This window comes from Pristiophorus japonicus, chromosome 13 (genome assembly GCF_044704955.1).
Source record: "Pristiophorus japonicus isolate sPriJap1 chromosome 13, sPriJap1.hap1, whole genome shotgun sequence".
NCBI classification, from domain to species: Eukaryota; Metazoa; Chordata; class Chondrichthyes; family Pristiophoridae; genus Pristiophorus; species Pristiophorus japonicus.
In genome coordinates this window covers 80,907,596-80,924,880 of record NC_091989.1, presented here as the reverse complement: position 1 = coordinate 80,924,880, position 17,285 = coordinate 80,907,596, and the positions used below count along the sequence as shown (strand labels likewise).

At 49.4% G+C, this 17,285-nt stretch overlaps 1 protein-coding gene across 1 annotated transcript in view; it reads left to right on the top strand.

Moving 5' to 3' along the window:
• LOC139278130 (dynein axonemal heavy chain 3-like) overlaps nt 1–17,285 on the top strand; it is a 485,560-nt gene that overhangs the window by 199,557 nt on the left and 268,718 nt on the right. Inside the window, exons 22-25 of the mRNA XM_070896786.1 lie at nt 3,641–3,771; nt 4,914–5,014; nt 11,845–11,959; nt 14,732–14,865. Of these exons, the coding sequence (XP_070752887.1) occupies nt 3,641–3,771; nt 4,914–5,014; nt 11,845–11,959; nt 14,732–14,865 (481 nt within the window). The remainder of the gene's footprint in view (nt 1–3,640; nt 3,772–4,913; nt 5,015–11,844; nt 11,960–14,731; nt 14,866–17,285) is intronic.

Sequence of the window (17,285 nt, the reverse complement as noted above, 5' to 3'; positions counted from 1 at the left end):
TTTAAAATAATTAAAACCAAGCAGTCATTGGCATGCCCATGAATTGAGATGCTGTTGTGAATGCTTCCAGTGTGTGTGTGACATGGCCATCCCTGATCCCCAAATTACCAGGGAACGTAAGCTTGCTGGAAAGGTTGACTAATTGAGTCCCTCGAAAAATGAATCACGGGGTCCAAGAAGGATCTCGCGACGCTGTGCCAGGAGGCGAAGTATCTGGAGGAGACTTTCCATAGGATCAGTGAGGTAGAGGAGGCAGTGCAGCAAACAGTCAGATACGTGCGAGAGAAGAGTTGGCAGATGCAGGGAAGCTGTGGAAGTGGAGGGGTGAAATTGTCTCTGGGCAGTATCACACAACTTCCCATAGTCAATGGCCGTCATTTCACACCCACCCAATTTTCTTGTTAATTTACTTCCATGGGAAAGAATGTGTGTGTGTGTGGGGGGTGGGGGTGGGGGGGCGATGGGGAGGGAGTTGGGGGATGCGTGGGTGGTGAGTGTTGGGGGGGGGGTGTATAAATAATTCACCATCACCCGATTTGTGCTACCGCCCAAGATCAATTGCAACCTGCAGATTGTCCCGCAGATTCGCAGCACTGAAGGTGGAGAAGGATGGATCTTCAGCCGATGAGAACCATCAACAGGCCAGGGCAGCAAGATAGAGATTGATCTCCAGCACTGGAGAGGGAGACTTCACTGGGGCTGTTGTAGACTAATTGATAGACATAAGAACATAAGAAACAAGAGCAGGAGTAGGCCATTCGGCCCCTCGAGCCTGCTCCAGCATTCAATAAGATCACGGCTGATCATCAACCACTTTCCTGCCCGATCTCCATATCCCTTGATTCTCGTAGACTCCAAAAATCTGTCTATCTCAGCCTTAAATATATTCAGAGACTCAGCATCCACAGCCCTCTGGGGCAGAGAATTCCAAAGATTCACAACCCTCTGAGTGAAGAAATTCTTGCTCATCTCTGTCTTAAGAAATTGATTGCTATGATTAGTCAACAATTCCATTATAGAAACATAAAAAATAGGTGCAGGAGTAGGCCATTCGGCCCTTCGAGCCTGCATCATTGGATCATGCGACTGATATGATGGCAGAAGGTGAAGTAGTTGGACTAGCAATTATTTTATGGTTTAGCAATTCCAATGTTCCTAAAAAACCCTACGACTGGAAAGGGAGCAACTGCAGGAACCAGTGAGGTAGTGTAGAATGGTGGAAGTTTGAGGAGCTAGGGAAAAGATTAAAGACCTCCAGGATAGTAATCCCTCAGGATTACTCTCATTGCCACATAATGGATCTATTGGAGTGGAATGGGACAAGATAGGTCAATACATGGCTCAGCACACGGAATCTGGCGGATATTTTGGATTTCCTGGGGCCAGTGCTGTTTCCATATTTCGGACTGCATGGGAAGCCCATCGCAAGGCGCAAGAGTGGAAGGGAACGTGTCCATTTGTGATCTCGAGTGTATCATGGCCAATGGCCTCTGGAGCAACCAACAAATGCAGGGGGGCGGCATTTAACCACTTTTAGGGCCAGAGAATCTAATTGATATCACTACAATGGATTAACCACCCCTGGAAGGATTTGAACTTAAATACCCCTCATGCCCAGACACTAAGAACACATCAATGGTTCTATTGTTCATGCCGTGAAGTGAATAGTTCCCATCATTTTAGCTGCCGCGTTTCCCACATTATAACAGTAACTGCACTCCAAAAGTACTTCATTGGCTGTAAAGTGCTTTGAGACGTATGGTGGTCATGAAAGGTGCTATATAAATGCAAGTCTTTCTTTCTTTCCTTCATTAGCATATTGTTTGAATACACCCAGTGTCCAGCGGGAAATCCCAGGAGTGCCAGATGACTGGCTCCCCATCACACTTCCTGCTGATGCGCCCCCGCGCCCCCCCCCCCCCCCCCACCGTCCGCCCCGCTACCCCAATAAAACCCATTGCCCCTTTGTGTCCACTGCAACAAACAGACAGGATCTCATCTGAAGATCAGGACCTCCGATTGAGCAACACTCCCTCATTACTCTCTTCTCTTAGGAGGTTCCTCGTATCGAGGATGACTTGCTTCCACACCAAAAAGGGATGAGTTCACAGGTATTTCAAGGACCTAATATGAAGGATCTAATATTCCAGGTCCCGAACTACATGTTGCAGAGTGGAAGATGCCTGTGCGTGGATTTGTTTAACGTATGGTGGCCGTTGCACACCAGCCACCACACGGGCTTGACAGAGCTAGGTCTTGGTCCAGTGGCAAGGATTACCCAAGACGACTGGAGACCTGCTCTGCTGCACGGACCTAGTGCGCACACATATCACAGCGTGGGCTGGCCCGTGCTGCCCCATGGCCCTCGCCTCTGCTGGGTCCCGAACTCACGCCTCTCCTGGGCCCCGATCACATCGCTCTGCAATCTCTCACCGCTCCTTCGCCCTGACCTCGCTGTTCCTGCTGTACCTGCCCACGCTCCAATCAGCGATCTAGGTTATGGTGACATCCAATGCAGACGCCTTTGTCACAGCCGCCCCCCTGCCAGACCGGCTCGTGCTGCATCTTGCTGTGATATGCCGCCACACCCGACCATCCCTCATGCGAGGAACCATCCCTCAGCCCAGCACTGAGCTGTCAGCCTCGACTTTGTGCTCAAGTTATGGAGAAAACACAAGCCCATAGCATTCTGGCTGACCTGAGTGCCACACACTGAGTCAAGCTGACAGTCCTGTGCGGAGGGCAAATAACAAGGCAAAGGAATACACCTTAAATGTAGAGGAACAAAGGGACCTTGGAGTGCATGTCTACAGATCCCTGAAGGTAGCAGGGCAGATAGATAAGGTGGTTAAGAAGTCATACGGAATACTTGCCTTTATTAGCCGAGGCATAGAATACAAGAGCGGGGAGGTTATGCTTGAATTGTATAAAACACTAGTTAGACCACAGCTAGAGTACTGCGTGCAGTTCTGGTCACCACATTACAGGAAAGATGTGATTGCACTAGAGAGGGTACAGAGGAGATTTACGAGGATGTTGCCTGGACTGGAGAATTTTAGTTATGAGGAAAGATTGGATAGGTTGGGGTTGTTTTCTTTGGAACAGAGGAGGCTGAGGGGAGACATTATTGAGGTGTATAAAATTATGAGGGGCTTAGATAGAGTGGATAGGAAGGACCTATTCCCCTCAGCAGAGGGGTCAATAACCAGGGGGCATAGATTTAAAGTAATTGGAAGGAGATTTAGAGAGGATTTGAGGGGAAATTTCTTCACCAGGAGGGTGGTGGGGGTCTGGAACTCACTGACTGAAAGGGTGGTAGAGGCAGAAACGCTCACCTCATTTAAAAAGTACTTGGATGCGCACTTGAAGTGCCGTAACCTGCAGGGCTACGGACCAAGAGCTGGAAAGTGGGATTAGGCTGGATAGCTCTTTATTGGCCGGCGCAAACACGATGGCCTCCTTCCATGCTGTAAATTTCTGTGATTCTAAGATGCATGAGTGGGGGAGATTCAGAGCCAATCGGTGGTGCCGTTACAGTACATCTGGGAGCTTTGAGTTGTTCAATCAGTTAATGCTTGACTGTGACATAACCGGTGTCTACACTGTAAAGTAAGCTCTGGAAACTGTTTGTTCTGGACAGGAATCCTGGCTAATGTCTTTCGAGAACATGCCACCAGCCCAAGCAGGGACAGGAAGTGGTGCATCTTTGACGGCCCTGTAGATGCAGTCTGGGTAGAAAACATGAACACGGTTCTTGACGACAACAAAAAGGTAATGGGCGCTGGAGTGTTGCTCGTGTTCTGACAGACTTCACTTCTTCTTCCTGGCAGTCCCCTGGAGTCGAGGATGACTTGCTTCCACACTAAGATTAGTTCCGAGGTGACTGATGAGCCCAATGCGGGACCTACAGTCTCTGTCACAAATGGGGCATCATCATCATAGGCAGTCCCTCGGAAACGAGGAAGACGCCTCCACTCTAAAAATGAGTCCTTAGGTGGCTGAACAGTCCAATATGAGAACCACAGTCCCTGTCACAGGTGGGACAGATAGTCGTTGAGGGTAAGGGAGGGTGGGACTGGTTTGCCGCATGCTCTTTCCGCTGCCTGCGCTTGATTTCTGCATGCTCTAGGTGATGAGACTCGAGGTGCTCAGCGCCCTCCCGGATGCACTTCCTCCATTAGGGCGGTCTTTGGCCAGGGACTCTCAGGTGTCAGCGAGGATGTTGCACTTTATCAGGGAGGCTTTGAGGGTGTCCTTGTAACGTTTCCTCTGCCCACCTTTGGCTCGTTTGCCGTGAAGGGGCAGACGGTGGTTGGAGGGATGGGTGGGTGGGGAGGGCTTGGTTTGACGTACACTCTTTTCGCTGTTTGCGCTTGGCTTCCGCGTGCTCCCGGTGAAGAGACTCGAGGTGTTCGGTGCCTTCCCGGAAGCTTCTCCTCCACTGGAGACTTTCACTGAAACGCAACCAGCACAGCTTCACTGGGGTATATCACGCTAGGCTTGAATTAGCACAACTGATTGACACTTTAATGCTGCAGATACTGTAATGTGTTCTTTTAATATGTAGAATTCCACTGACCTCATTAAAAGTAGATTCAATCTTTTCTTTCTGGTTTAGCTGGGAAGAATAATTATCCCATTTGAATGAAGATTTTCACATAATCCCCTCCAGGGATAGCAGAACAATTGATTCAGTTTGAAATATATGACACAATCGGCCAAGAACGCTCCTGTGTATTCTATTATGATCTTCCTAACATTTATTATGCTAATCCTGTGAAGTGATAAGGTTTTAATTGTTTATCATTGAAAAGAATATTCATCAGGTTTGGTATTCGAGAGTTTTACATAGCTCTCATCAGAATGTAGTGTTGGTTGTCGATTAATGTGAAGCTTTTTACCGTGTCCCACAGCTCTGTTTGATGAGTGGGGAGATTATTCAGATGAACGGCCAGCAGAATATAATTTTCGAAGTTCTGGATCTTAAGGAAGCATCACCTGCAACAGTCAGCAGGTGGGTACAGGAGCCAGGACTGCGGGGCATTGGCATGGATGTGGGCTCTTTACTCAGCTGTCGTCGTCATAGGCAGTCCCTCGGAATCGAGGAGGACTTGCTTCCACTCTTAACATGAGTCCTTAGGTGGCTGAATAGTCCAATACGAGAACCTCATCATCATCATCATAGGCAGTGCCTCAAAGCGAGGATGATTTGCTTCCACGCCAAAAAGGGATGAATTCACAGGTGTTTCAATGAAGGACCTAATATTCCAGATTCCGAACTACATCCTGAAGGGTGGAAGATGCCTGTGCATGGATTTTTTTAACGTGGGGTGGCCATTGCACAACGACCACCACACAGGCTTGACAGAGGCTAGGTCTTGGTCCAGTGGCAAGGGTTAACCAAGACTAACTGGAGACCAGCTCTGCTGCACAGACTGAGCGTGCACACATATTGCAGTGTGGGCTGACCCGTGCTGCCCCTGGGCCCTCGCCTCTTCTGGGCCCCAGATTCACACCTCTCCTGGGCCCCGATCACGTCCCTCTACAAACTCTTGCCGCTCCTTCGCCCCTCCTGCTGTACCCGCCCGCACTGCAGTCAGCGACCTGGCTTCACAGCCGTCGCCCTCCTGCAGCAGCACGTGCTGTTCCCTGCAGTGGTATGCCGCCGCACGCTGCTCCCTCCAATGGCTCCCTGCTGATGGTCTTACAGGTCGGGACTGCGCCGATTTCTGGGCCGGGCCAAGAACCACAGTCTCTGTCACAGGTGGGACAGATAGTCGTTGAGGGAAAGGGTGGGTGGGACTGGTTTGCCGCACGCTCTTTCTGCTGCCTGCACTTGATGTCTGCACGCTCTCGGTGATGAGACTCGAGGTGCTCAGCGCCCACCTGGATGCACTTCCTCCACTTAGGGTGGTCTTTGGCCAGGGACTCCCAGGTGTCGGTGGGGATGTTGCACTTTATCAGGGAGACTTTGAGGGTGTCCTTGTAACGTTTCTTCAGCCCACCTTTGGCTCATTTGCTGTGAAGGAGTTCTCAGTAGAGCACTTGCTTTGGGAGTCTCGTGTCTGGCATGCGAACAATGTGGCCTACCCAGTGAAGCTGATCAAGTGTGGTCAGTAGAAGAAGGCCATTTGGCCCGTGGAGCCCGTGCCGATTCTCAGCTAGTCCCACTCCCCCGCCCTTTCCCCGTAGCCTGCAAAGATTTTTCCTTCAGATAATTATGCAACTCCCTTCTGAAAGATGAAATTGAGTCTGCCTCCACCACCCTCTCAGGCAGTGCATTCCAGATTCTAACCACTCGCTGCGTAAAGAAGTTTTTCCTCGTGTCTCCCTGGTGTCCTGGCCAATATTTATCCCTCAACTAACATTGCAAAGATTATTTGGTCATTATGTCATTGCTGTGCACAAATTGGCTACCGCGTTTCCTACATCACAACAGTGACTACGCTTCAAAAGTACTTCCGTGTCTTTAGGATGTCCTGAGGTGGAGAAAGGTGCTGTAAAATTCCATCTATCTTTATACAGTACAGTTTTTTCAAACCTATTTTGAGCTTGTGTTGCAAACAATGAGCAGGGAAAGAGTGTGAGGTTAAATGTGAACTGATTCTATTTTCACCAAGATCATTGCACACACTCAGTAAATGAGCCCAGGTCCTGGTGAAATCTTCTCCCACAGCCTTGCAGAAAAGATTGTCTGCATTAAATGCTGGGAAGTATAGCTTCAAGCTGCTTATCAACTGAGATTTAGGGTGGGGAATGGGGGTGGGGGGGGGGGAATTGCCCTCCGCTCTGTTTGGGGCAGATAATTTGAATTATGCAAATTATGACCGCCCGGCAGGAGTTGGAGGGAAGAGGCGCGAAATTCTGAACTTTAACTTTTTCACCGCCTCCCAGCATTTGTGGCGCTGTTTGAGGCAGTGTCGGGCGGGTTTGTGTTGGGAGCGGGGGGGTGACTACATTCCGCGTCACGCTGATGCGTAGCAACGTCCTTCCCCTTCACTTAAAGGGGAGGGATGCTGCGTGAACTATGTGGTGCCCACTGAGCCACCAGCGAGGGCTTTGGTCGGGCCAGCAGAGGGGGTGACAGGCTGCCTATTGTCGGCCTGGCCCAACCAGCGGCCGCCATTGTCGGCCTGACAATTAAAACAAAATGGCGGCCACGGCAGTGCGCCCTCCCCTTTAAGGGCAGACACACCGCCCAGCCACTGGCAGCTCCCCAAATCTCGAAGCTGTCGAGGGCACCGACTGGCAAAGCTGCCCTGCCGCGGGACAATTTCCCCCGCCGGGTGCTAAGGGTTCGGCGCGCGGCCTACTACGGATTGGAGCGCTGGGCGGGGCGGAAACACAGAGCGTGGAGGAAACCCGTTTCTGCCGCCCCTGACCCAGGGGCAATTGCGGATGTGTCGCTCCCTCCACCTGACCCCGGGCAGGCAGGCCTTACCGCTCCATTACCGCTCCATTACCGCTCCATTACCGCCCCATTACTGTCCTATTACCGCCCCTTTCCCGCCTTTTTCAGGGCCTTTAAAAAAGGGACCCTTGAATCGCACCCTCCTCGGGAATCCCCATCAAAAATGCTGAGCCTTGCTCCAGAGGAAAGCTTATTAGCCAAATTCATAACCCAACCCCACACCCAACACGCACAAATAAATCATCACTTCATTTCAGCTCAGTATGGCACGGAATCACCACACTGATCTCAGAGCTTACAGGATTACATTATGAGGACAGGTTGCATAGATTAGGCTTGTATTCCCTTGAGCATCGAAGGTTAAGGGGGTAATCTAATTGAGATGTTTAAGCTGATAAAGGGATTCACTAGGTTAGAGAGCAGCTACTTTCTCTGGTGGAAACCTTGAAATTAGAGCTCGGGCGTTCAGGGGTGATGCCAGGAAGCACTTTTTCAAACAATAGATGGTGTTGAGGCTAGGGGTGGTGGAGGTACAGACGGGGTGGGGGGTGGCGGGGTGTGGTGGATGCTGGGCAGGAGGCAGGGTGGGGGCGGGTGTTGTGGGGGTGGGGGTCAGGGAGTGGGTGATGTGTGGGGGGTGCAGAAGATAGGTGATGTGAGGGGTGGGGTCAGGGGTGGGTGTTGAGGGTGGGGTAGTGGGCAGGTTATGAGGGGCGACAAGCTGGATGCAGAGAGGATATTTCCACTCATAGGGGAAATTAAAACTAGGGGACGTAGTCTCAGAATAAGGGGCAGGGTGGGTTTTGGGTGGCGGCGGGTGGGTGGGTAACAGGTGGGGGTGGGGGCCACTCTGTCCACTGACTGTCGCTTTTGTGCTAAAATTGGAACAGTTATGCCTTAATTTTTCTTCATTATTCCAAACTAATATCCATGGCTTCTTAAACCGGAGGTGATGTTTGTTACATGAAGTGAAAGTTGGCCCAATAGAATCCCGGCATAGATCTCGGTGCTGACGAGGGATTCTGAGTGTTTTGGGCGGTAGGCAATCTTTGCAGCACCTGGAATGGCTGAGGTCCATTCTTGTCATATCATCATAATGTCACACACATCGCATTATTTGTGAACAACACATTGGGGGGGGGGGGGATTGTGTTTGGACGCTTCCTTCGTATGAACGAATACAGAAGAATGAGAGGTGATCTTATCGAAACATATAAGATAATGAGGGGGATCGACAAGGTGGATGCAGAGAGGATGTTTCCACTCATAAGGGAAACTAAAACTAGGGGACATAGTCTCAGAATAAGGGGCCGCCCATTTAAAACTGAGATGAGGAGGAATATCTTCTCTCAGAGGGTTGTAAATCTGTGGAATTCTCTGCCTCAGAGAGCTGTGGAGGTTGGGACATTGAATATATTTAAGGCAGGGATAGACAGATTTTTGGGCGATAAGGGAATAAAGGGTTATGGGGAGCGGGCAGAGAAGTGGAGCTGAGTCCATGATCAGATCAGCCATGATCTCATTGAATGGCGGAGCAGGCTCGAGGGGCCTTATGACCTACTCCTGTTCCTATTTCTTATGTTCTTATAAATTCCTCCGACCTCCAAAAAATCTACAAAAGTACCTGGTGGTCCCGGAGGAAGGTAGGATCCTGGTCGGAGGCCTAGATTCGCTGCGCAGTGCATGGGGAGATGTCTTTCAGGTACGTACGTACATGCTGTAGTCACGTGGGCCTAGACCACCAATCACTGTGCAGTATTCTCATTGATAAAAATGGGAGCTCCGTTTGTACGGGCTCCCATTACTATCAATGAGAAAACCCCCTAAAACACAGCACAATAAATAAATAAAACACCTCACATATTTCAAATTAATTGAAATTGAATGCAATTAAATGTTTTAGAAAAAAAATATGTATTTTGGAATTTTTTTAAATAACGTTAAAAATAAACTTACCTCAATGGACTGGGTTTTTAATATAAAAATGAGTGTTTAAATTTAATTTTTATATGTTTTAAAAGTGTTACGCTGGTAAAAGTGAGCTATACGCCTGCTTTTACCAGATGTAAAAATTTGACGGACATTCGCTGGGCAAATAGCCCAATCTCTCCCGCGTGAATGTCCTTCTCCCGGGGATGCGGACGATCTGTCTTTAGAAATCTGACTGATCGGAAAAGCCGGTTTTCTGGGCATGCGCATCGCGCCCTGAGAACCGGCTTTTGTGTGGCCTCGCTGGGTCCGTGTGCACTCCGTATGCACCCAGCGAGGCCGGGATTTTCGGCTCAATGAAACTCGCAAGTTAAAACTTTAGACTCTTTGTGCTGGTCCAATATCAATGACTGGTGCTGAGTTTCAGTTTGGATCATTCACCCAGATGAATATACAGATAGTCTAACTTGAACTTCTCTGATAAGAAAACAGACATTATGTTGTCCTAAAAACAGAAAATGCTGGAAATCTCAGCGGGTCAGGCAGCATCTGTGGAGAGAGAAACAGAGTTAACGTTTCAGGTCGATGGTGCTTTGCCAGAACTGGCAATAGTTTGAAATTAACAGATTCTTAAGCACGGAAAGGGGGAGGGGAAGAAAGAGCAAAAGGGAAGGTCTGGGAGAGGGCGGAAGACAGGAGAGACAAAAGGGATGATGGGCCGACTTGAGATGGCAATGGAAGAAGTTAGGAAAACTTCTAACTTCTGCCAGCATCTTGTGCTCTTTCAGCCCCGCGGCCGGCCACCGGCTCAGCCATGCCCCTGCCAAGAATGGCCAGCACCGACTCCTCCAAGGGGGTGAGGCGATGCAGGAAATCCTGTACCCACTGCCTGGGCTCAGCTGGCACCGGTTGTGAGCCATCTTTTCCTGCAGGAGGAAGGGAAGTGAGTCAGTGAGTGTGATGCAATGTATTTGGGTGATTAGTCTTTTTTTAAATTTGTTCATGGGATGTGGTGTCAATGGCAAGGCCAGCATTTATTGCCCATCCCTAATTGCCCTCAACAAGGTGGTATGTGGTTTGCTAGGCCATTTCAGAGGGCAGTTAAGAATCAACCATATTGCTCCAGATCTGGAGTCACATTTGGCCAGACCGGGTAAGGACAGCAGATTGCCTTTCCTAAAGAACTATCGGAAACCAGATGGGTTTTTACGACAGTCCAGTAGTTTTCATAGTCACCATGACTGTCATTTATTCCTGGCTTATTTAATTGACTGAATTTAAATTTCCTAGCTGCTGTGGTGGGATTTGAACCCATGATTATTAGTCCAGGCATTTGGATTACTAGTCCCAGTAACATAACCACTATGCTGCCGTACTCCTATTGCTGCCTGTCAGGTTGAATTGCTGCCAGTGTGTGCATGCTGTGAGATGTGCAGCAGTGGTAATTGTGTGAGGGTGAGGTGAAGCTATGAATGTGAGGTAAGAGTCGTGTTTGGTAGAGAGTGTTGGTGGATGAGTGATGGGGGTGTGCTGCATTGGACAGTGTGTGAGACAAGTGGTGATGTTGGTACTATTTGGCATTTGAAGATGCATTCACTGACCTTGACCACTCGTGTGAGGTCATTGAACTTCTTCCAACACTGAGTCATAAGAACATAAGAACATAAGAAATAGGAACAGGAGTACGCTGTACAGCCCCTCGAGCCTGTTCCGCCATTTAATATGATCATGGCTGATCCAATCATGGACTCAGGTCCACTTCCCTGCCCGCTCCCCATAACCCCTTATTCCCTTATCGGTCCAGGTCCTCAAGGCAACACTGCTTGCATTCACCACGTTGGCTATCTGCTCCCAGTGAACTTTTGTCTGGAATATGGAGGGCCTCTTGGCCCACTGTGGAAAGAGGACCTCTCTCCTTGAATTGATCTTCTGCACCAAGGCCTCCAGTGCCATCATTAACAGATTTTTTCCCACTCTCTTCGCCAGCCACTTCAATGATGATCTGCAGCCAGAATGCACCTCCCCTTTAAGAGGTGCAGACTACCTTTAAGAAGTGCAGGCAAGCTTTAATTGGTGCATGCCCTGCACGAACTTGGGCCCCTTGCTGAGCGTTCAGCCACTCAGCAGCGTGTTCAGCACTAGGCTGAACCTCGCAACCATGTTAATCAGCAGGCAGCGCGGAGCTGCTGTCAGTCTTCTGAATGGCTGTGGGTAGCTAGCGCATCGCGACCCCCGCGCCCATCGGTGCAAAGTCACCTGGCCCTCACGGGCATGCAGCACTCACCACACTCTGTGCTCACTAAGAGATTAAAGTGCCGAGCGCCTGGGTGTGGGAGGTCCTTGTTTGGAGATCATTGACACTGCTTTGGTGAACGGACTTCTTCTGTGCACAGTTGTCGGAGAGCGATGATCTCCGTCCAGGTTTAAAAGTCCATCCAATGACAGCAACCAAGCAGTCTAACACAGCAAGTATTATTTTACATATTTCCCCTTCTTTCAAACAGGTGTGGGATGATTTACATGGAGCCGATGAATCTGGGATGGGAGCCCTTGGTCCAGTCCTGGTTAGCTACCAAACTGCCCCACCAGCTGACAGCGGCACAGAGACAGACTGTGCAGGTACGTCACTGTGCTTAGCTCATCACTCAAATATCACTCCGCCGTGGCGTAATGATCCGTGCAAACGGCACGGTGTAGAGCTAAAGTCTGACATTCTGAGCTGTAATGTATGCACCTGTGAGCATGCTCACAGGTCTGTGACGCTATTGTTCTGCACAGAGGGGATTCCTGTACGGGGCTGTCTTTGCACACCCTCCATTTTGCCATCCACGTCTGCCGTCCGGACACGCCATGGCACACCATCCTGCCATCTGGAGGAGGCAGCGGTCCCCAATGGAGTGCACTCTATGCAGGAGTCCTCCCCTTATTTATTGGGAACTTGGCCTGGAAGACGTTGCAAGGAGCAGTCCCGTGCAATAAGTTTTTAGGTTGGTTCATGGACTCCCAGGCCGCCTGCAATTTCTGCGGTCTGGAAGAGTCCGTGTTCCATGTTTTTATGGAATGTGCGAGGTTGCAGCCCCTCTTCCATTATTTGAAGGGGCTGCTCCTCAAATTCTGGTTGCACTTCAGTCCCACACTCCTGATCTTTGGGCACCCTGGGCGGAGGGGAGCGGGCAGGCCGGAAGGCCTCCTCGTAGGACTGCTCCGGGGCCTGGCCAAGGGGGCCATTAACCAGTCCAGGCAGCGAGCGGTCGAGGGGGTCGTTCAGCCCAACTGCCTGCCTCTCTTCCATGGCTACGTTCGCGCCAGGGTGTCCCTGGAGATTGAGCACGCGGTATCCACCGGTATGCTCGTGGCCTTCTGCGAGAGGTGGGCGCCTGAGGGACTGGAATGCATCATCACCCCCGGCAACCAAATTCTAATTTGATTTGTTTCCGTTAAAATTTTATTTGGAAATTTGTGGGTTCGAGAGCCTTTGCTAAAAGGGGAAATTTGATTTAAAGTTATGCTCAAAATAGTCGCAGAGCTGTTGAGTTGGGAGTGGCTTATCCAGTCACGTGATGTTCACAAGACTCAATAAAACCCCAGCCAGTTGGGTTCGGGGGATCCACGATGAGGCAGGTGGTTCTAAGCTGGTGGATGAACTGGGAATGTGTACTGTGATTGTTAAACCTTTTGCTAATAAACCAATTAGTTCTTAATAGCAATGTGTTGCTATGAATTCTTCAGCAAAGAACCCATGAAACATAGAAACATAGAAAATAGGTGCAGGAGTAGGCCATTCGGCCCTTCTAGCCTGCACCGCCATTCAATGAGTTCATGGCTGAACATTCAACTTCAGTACCCCATTCCTGCTTTCTCGCCATACCCCTTGATCCCCCTAGTAGTAAGGACCTCATCTAACTCCTTTTTGAATATATTTAGTGAATTGGCCTCAACAACTTTCTGTGGTAGAGAATTCCACAGGTTCACCACTCTCTGGGTGAAGAAGTTCCTCCGCATTTCGGTCCTAAATGGCTTACCCCTTATCCTTAGACTATGACCTCTGGTTCTGGACTTCCCCAACATTGGGAACATTCTTCCTGCATCTAACCTGTCTAACCCCGTCAGAATTTTATATGTTTCTATGAGGTCCCCTCTCATTCTTCTGAACTCCAGTGAATACAAGCCCAGTTGATCCAGTCTTTCTTGATAGGTCAGTCCCGCCATCCCGGGAATCAGTCTGGTGAACCTTCGCTGCACTCCCTCAATATCAAGAATGTCCTTCCTCAGGTTAGGAGACCAAAACTGTACACAATACTCCAGGTGTGGCCTCACCAATGCCCTGTACAACTGTAGCAACAACTCCCTGCCCCTGTACTCAAATCCCCTTGCTATGAAGGCCAACATGCCATTTGCTTTCTTAACCGCCTGCTGCACCTGCATGCCAACCTTCAATGACTGATGTACCATGACACCCAGGTCTCTTTGCACCTCCCCTTTTCCTAATCTGTCACCATTCAGATAATAGTCTGTCTCTCTGTTTTTACCATCAAAGTGGATAACCTCACATTTATCCACATTATACTTCATCTGCCATGCATTTGCCCACTCACCTAACCTATCCAAGTCGCTCTGCAGCCTCACAGCATCCTCCTCGCAGCTCACACTGCCACCCAACTTAGTGTCATCTGCAAATTTGGAGATACTACATTTAATCCCCTCATCTAAATCATTAATGTACAGTGTAAACAGCTGGGGCCCCAGCACAGAACCTTGCGGTACCCCACTAGTCACTGCCTGCCATTCTGAAAAGTACCCATTTACTCCTACTCTTTGCTTCCTGTCTGACAACCAGTTCTCAATCCATGTCAGTACACTACCCCCAATCCCATGTGCTCTAACTTTGCACATCAATCTCTTGTGTGGGACCTTGTCGAACGCCTTCTGAAAGTCCAAATATACCACATCAACTGGTTCTCCCTTATCCACTCTACTGGAAACATCCTCAAAAAATTCCAGAAGATTTGTCAAGCATGATTTCCCTTTCACAAATCCATGCTGACTTGGACCTATCATGTCACCTCTTTCCAAATGCACTGCTATGACATCCTTAATAATTGATTCCATCATTTTACCCACTACCGATGTCAGGCTGACCGGTCTATAATTCCCTGTTTTCTCTCTCCCTCCTTTTTTAAAAAGTGGGGTTACATTGGCTACCCTCCACTCCATAGGAACTGATCCAGAGTCAATGGAATGTTGGAAAATGACTGTCAACGCATCCACTATTTCCAAGGCCACCTCCTTAAGTACTCTGGGATGCAGTCCATCAGGCCCTGAAGCATTATATTACACGAGTGAATGCTGTAAATGGTGCCTTTGCTCAGTAATTGTCGCCCTCATGTCCAGATGCTGTGTGATTGGCTGTTGCCGCCTTGTTTGGATTTTGCTCAGAAGAAGTGTAACCTGGTGGTGCAGTCGTCGGCCATGCACCTGACCGTCTCCATGCTGAAGATCTACGAGAGTTTGCTGACGGAAATCAAGTAAGGTTTTTCAAAGTCTAGATTTCGGTGTGTTAAACTCGTGTAGACGGATGGATCAGTGGCTGGATTCTACTCTGCAATCCCACTGGAAAATGGGGCAAGTTGGCGGTGGAGGATGGGGCAAGATCTGGCAGTGAGGCCAACCTCACCGCCCCAACCTGGATCTCCCTCCAATCGCTCTCACTCCAACCCTCGGTGCCCAACCTTACCTTGTCTAATTCCCTCCCATCCACCTCCGCTCCATCCATTTGCCACCTACCACCATGTTTAGAAAGAAAGGAAGAAAGACTCACATTTATATCGAGCCTTTCACGACCCCCGGACGTATGAAAGCGCTTTACAGCCAATTGAATACTTTTGGAGTGTAGTCACTGTTGTAACGTGGGAAACACCGCAGCCAACTTGCGCGCAGCAAGCTCCCACAAACAGCACTGTGATAATGACTAGATAATCTGTTTTTGTTATGTTGATTGAGGGATAAATATTGGCCAGGCCTCCGGGGATAACTCCCCTGCTCTTCTTCAAAATAGTGCCATGGGATCTTTTCCGTCCACCTGAGAGGGCAAATGGGGCCTCGGTTTAACTCCTGATCCGAAAGACGGCACCTCCAACAGTGCAGCACTCCCTCAACACTGCACTGGAGTGTCAACCGAGATTTATGTGCTCATGTCCCTGGAGTGGGACTTGAACCCACAACCTTCTGACTTAGAGGCAAGAGTGCTGCCCACTCAGCCACAGCTGACACGTTTAAGGTGGCCATCGGCAAGGGTTGGTGGCGGGAAAGGCCTCGAGGCCAAGCAATGGACGGCCAAGTAGAGGCCTGCTGTACCTCCAATGTTGACCCCCACACTTACCTCTACAGGCCTTGGTCTACAGGCCTTGGTTGGTGCCGAGGCCTAGGCTGCCTGCTGACCCTTTGACCATCAGGACCCTTCTGCCCCTTTAGGTGACCAGCCACATCTCCTGGTGTTGGAGGAACGGTCCCAGCAGCCGGGAACTCAGCCTGCAGTTCCACTGACCCTGGGTTAGGCTCGGAGAGATGTCGGAGAGGTGGGCCGAGGCCCTTCACTGCTGCCACTCCACCCCAAAGAGGACAATCCCACTCCAGAGGGGCTTTTCAGTTTTGGCAGCGTCAATTTAAACCCATTAAATCGGGGGGGGCGATGCGAAACAGACGGATCGTTTTCTCCAAAGAAGGCAATTGGAAAATGACCCATAGCTTGCGGAACACAACTGTGAGAGCGTAACTCAGTAAATAGAGCAGCTTTCAGCCAGTTCTCTGCTGCAAAACACATTCACAATGGTATCATGTCCAAGCTACAGAGGAACATAGGAATTGCTGGAGGATAAAAGACCAAGGTGCATCTGCTTGGCCTTCTACTATCCTGGGAGTCACGTGATACAATGATAACAGAGTTATTACTAACTGTGTAAAACACTAGTTAGGCCACAGCTGGAGTACTGCGTGCAGCTCTGGTTACAGGAAAGATGTGATTGCACTGGAGAGGATCCAGAGGAGATTTACGAGGCTGTTTGCCTGGACTGGAGAATTTTAGTTATGAGGAGAGATTGGATAGGCTGGGTTTGTTTTCTTCGGAACAGAGGAGGCTGAGGGGAGACCTTATTGAGGTGTATAAAATTATGAGGGGCCTGGATAGAGTGGATAGGACTGACCTATTTCCCTTAGCAGAGGCGTCAATAACCAGGGGGCATAGATTTAAAGTAATTGGTAGGAGGTTTAGAGGGGATTAGAGGGGAAATTTCTTCACCCAGAGGGTGGTCGGGGTCTGGAACTCACTGCCTGAAAGGGTGGTAGAGACAGAAACCCTCACCACATTTAGAAAGTACTTGGATGTGCGCTTGAAGTGCCATAACCTACAGGGCTACAGACCAAGAGCTAGAAAGTGGGATTAAGCTGGGTAGCTCTTTGTCGGCCGGCGCGGACACGATGGGCTGAAATGGCTTCCTTCCATGCTGTAAATTTCTATGGGCTCAATTTTCCCCAGTTTTCTGCGCCGTTTTTTTCGGTGCGCGCTGTTTTTTTGGCGTAAATTAAAATATCCAAGTTTCCCCAAAGTTTCTGCGCCAGCATAACTCAGTTATGATATTTTTAGGTGAGTATTTTTTGCATCATGTAAGATTTCTAAATCTCTGGCATAACTTGACTGATTCTTTTAAAACTATTCGGAATAGTTTATTAAACACACACACACATGCACATCTATCAGCAGTCGTCAACTATCCTAAGGATTGACTATTTACAACAGATACAATGATGTTACAATAAAAACGGTATACATTACTTCCCTCTGGCAAAGCACATGGCCTACTACTTTGTCTGTAGAGGGAGGTCCTGCTTTTGCCGTGTGCTAAGGAGAAGGGAAGAGAGAGAGCAATCTGTGCTTGGGTTTTTATATCCC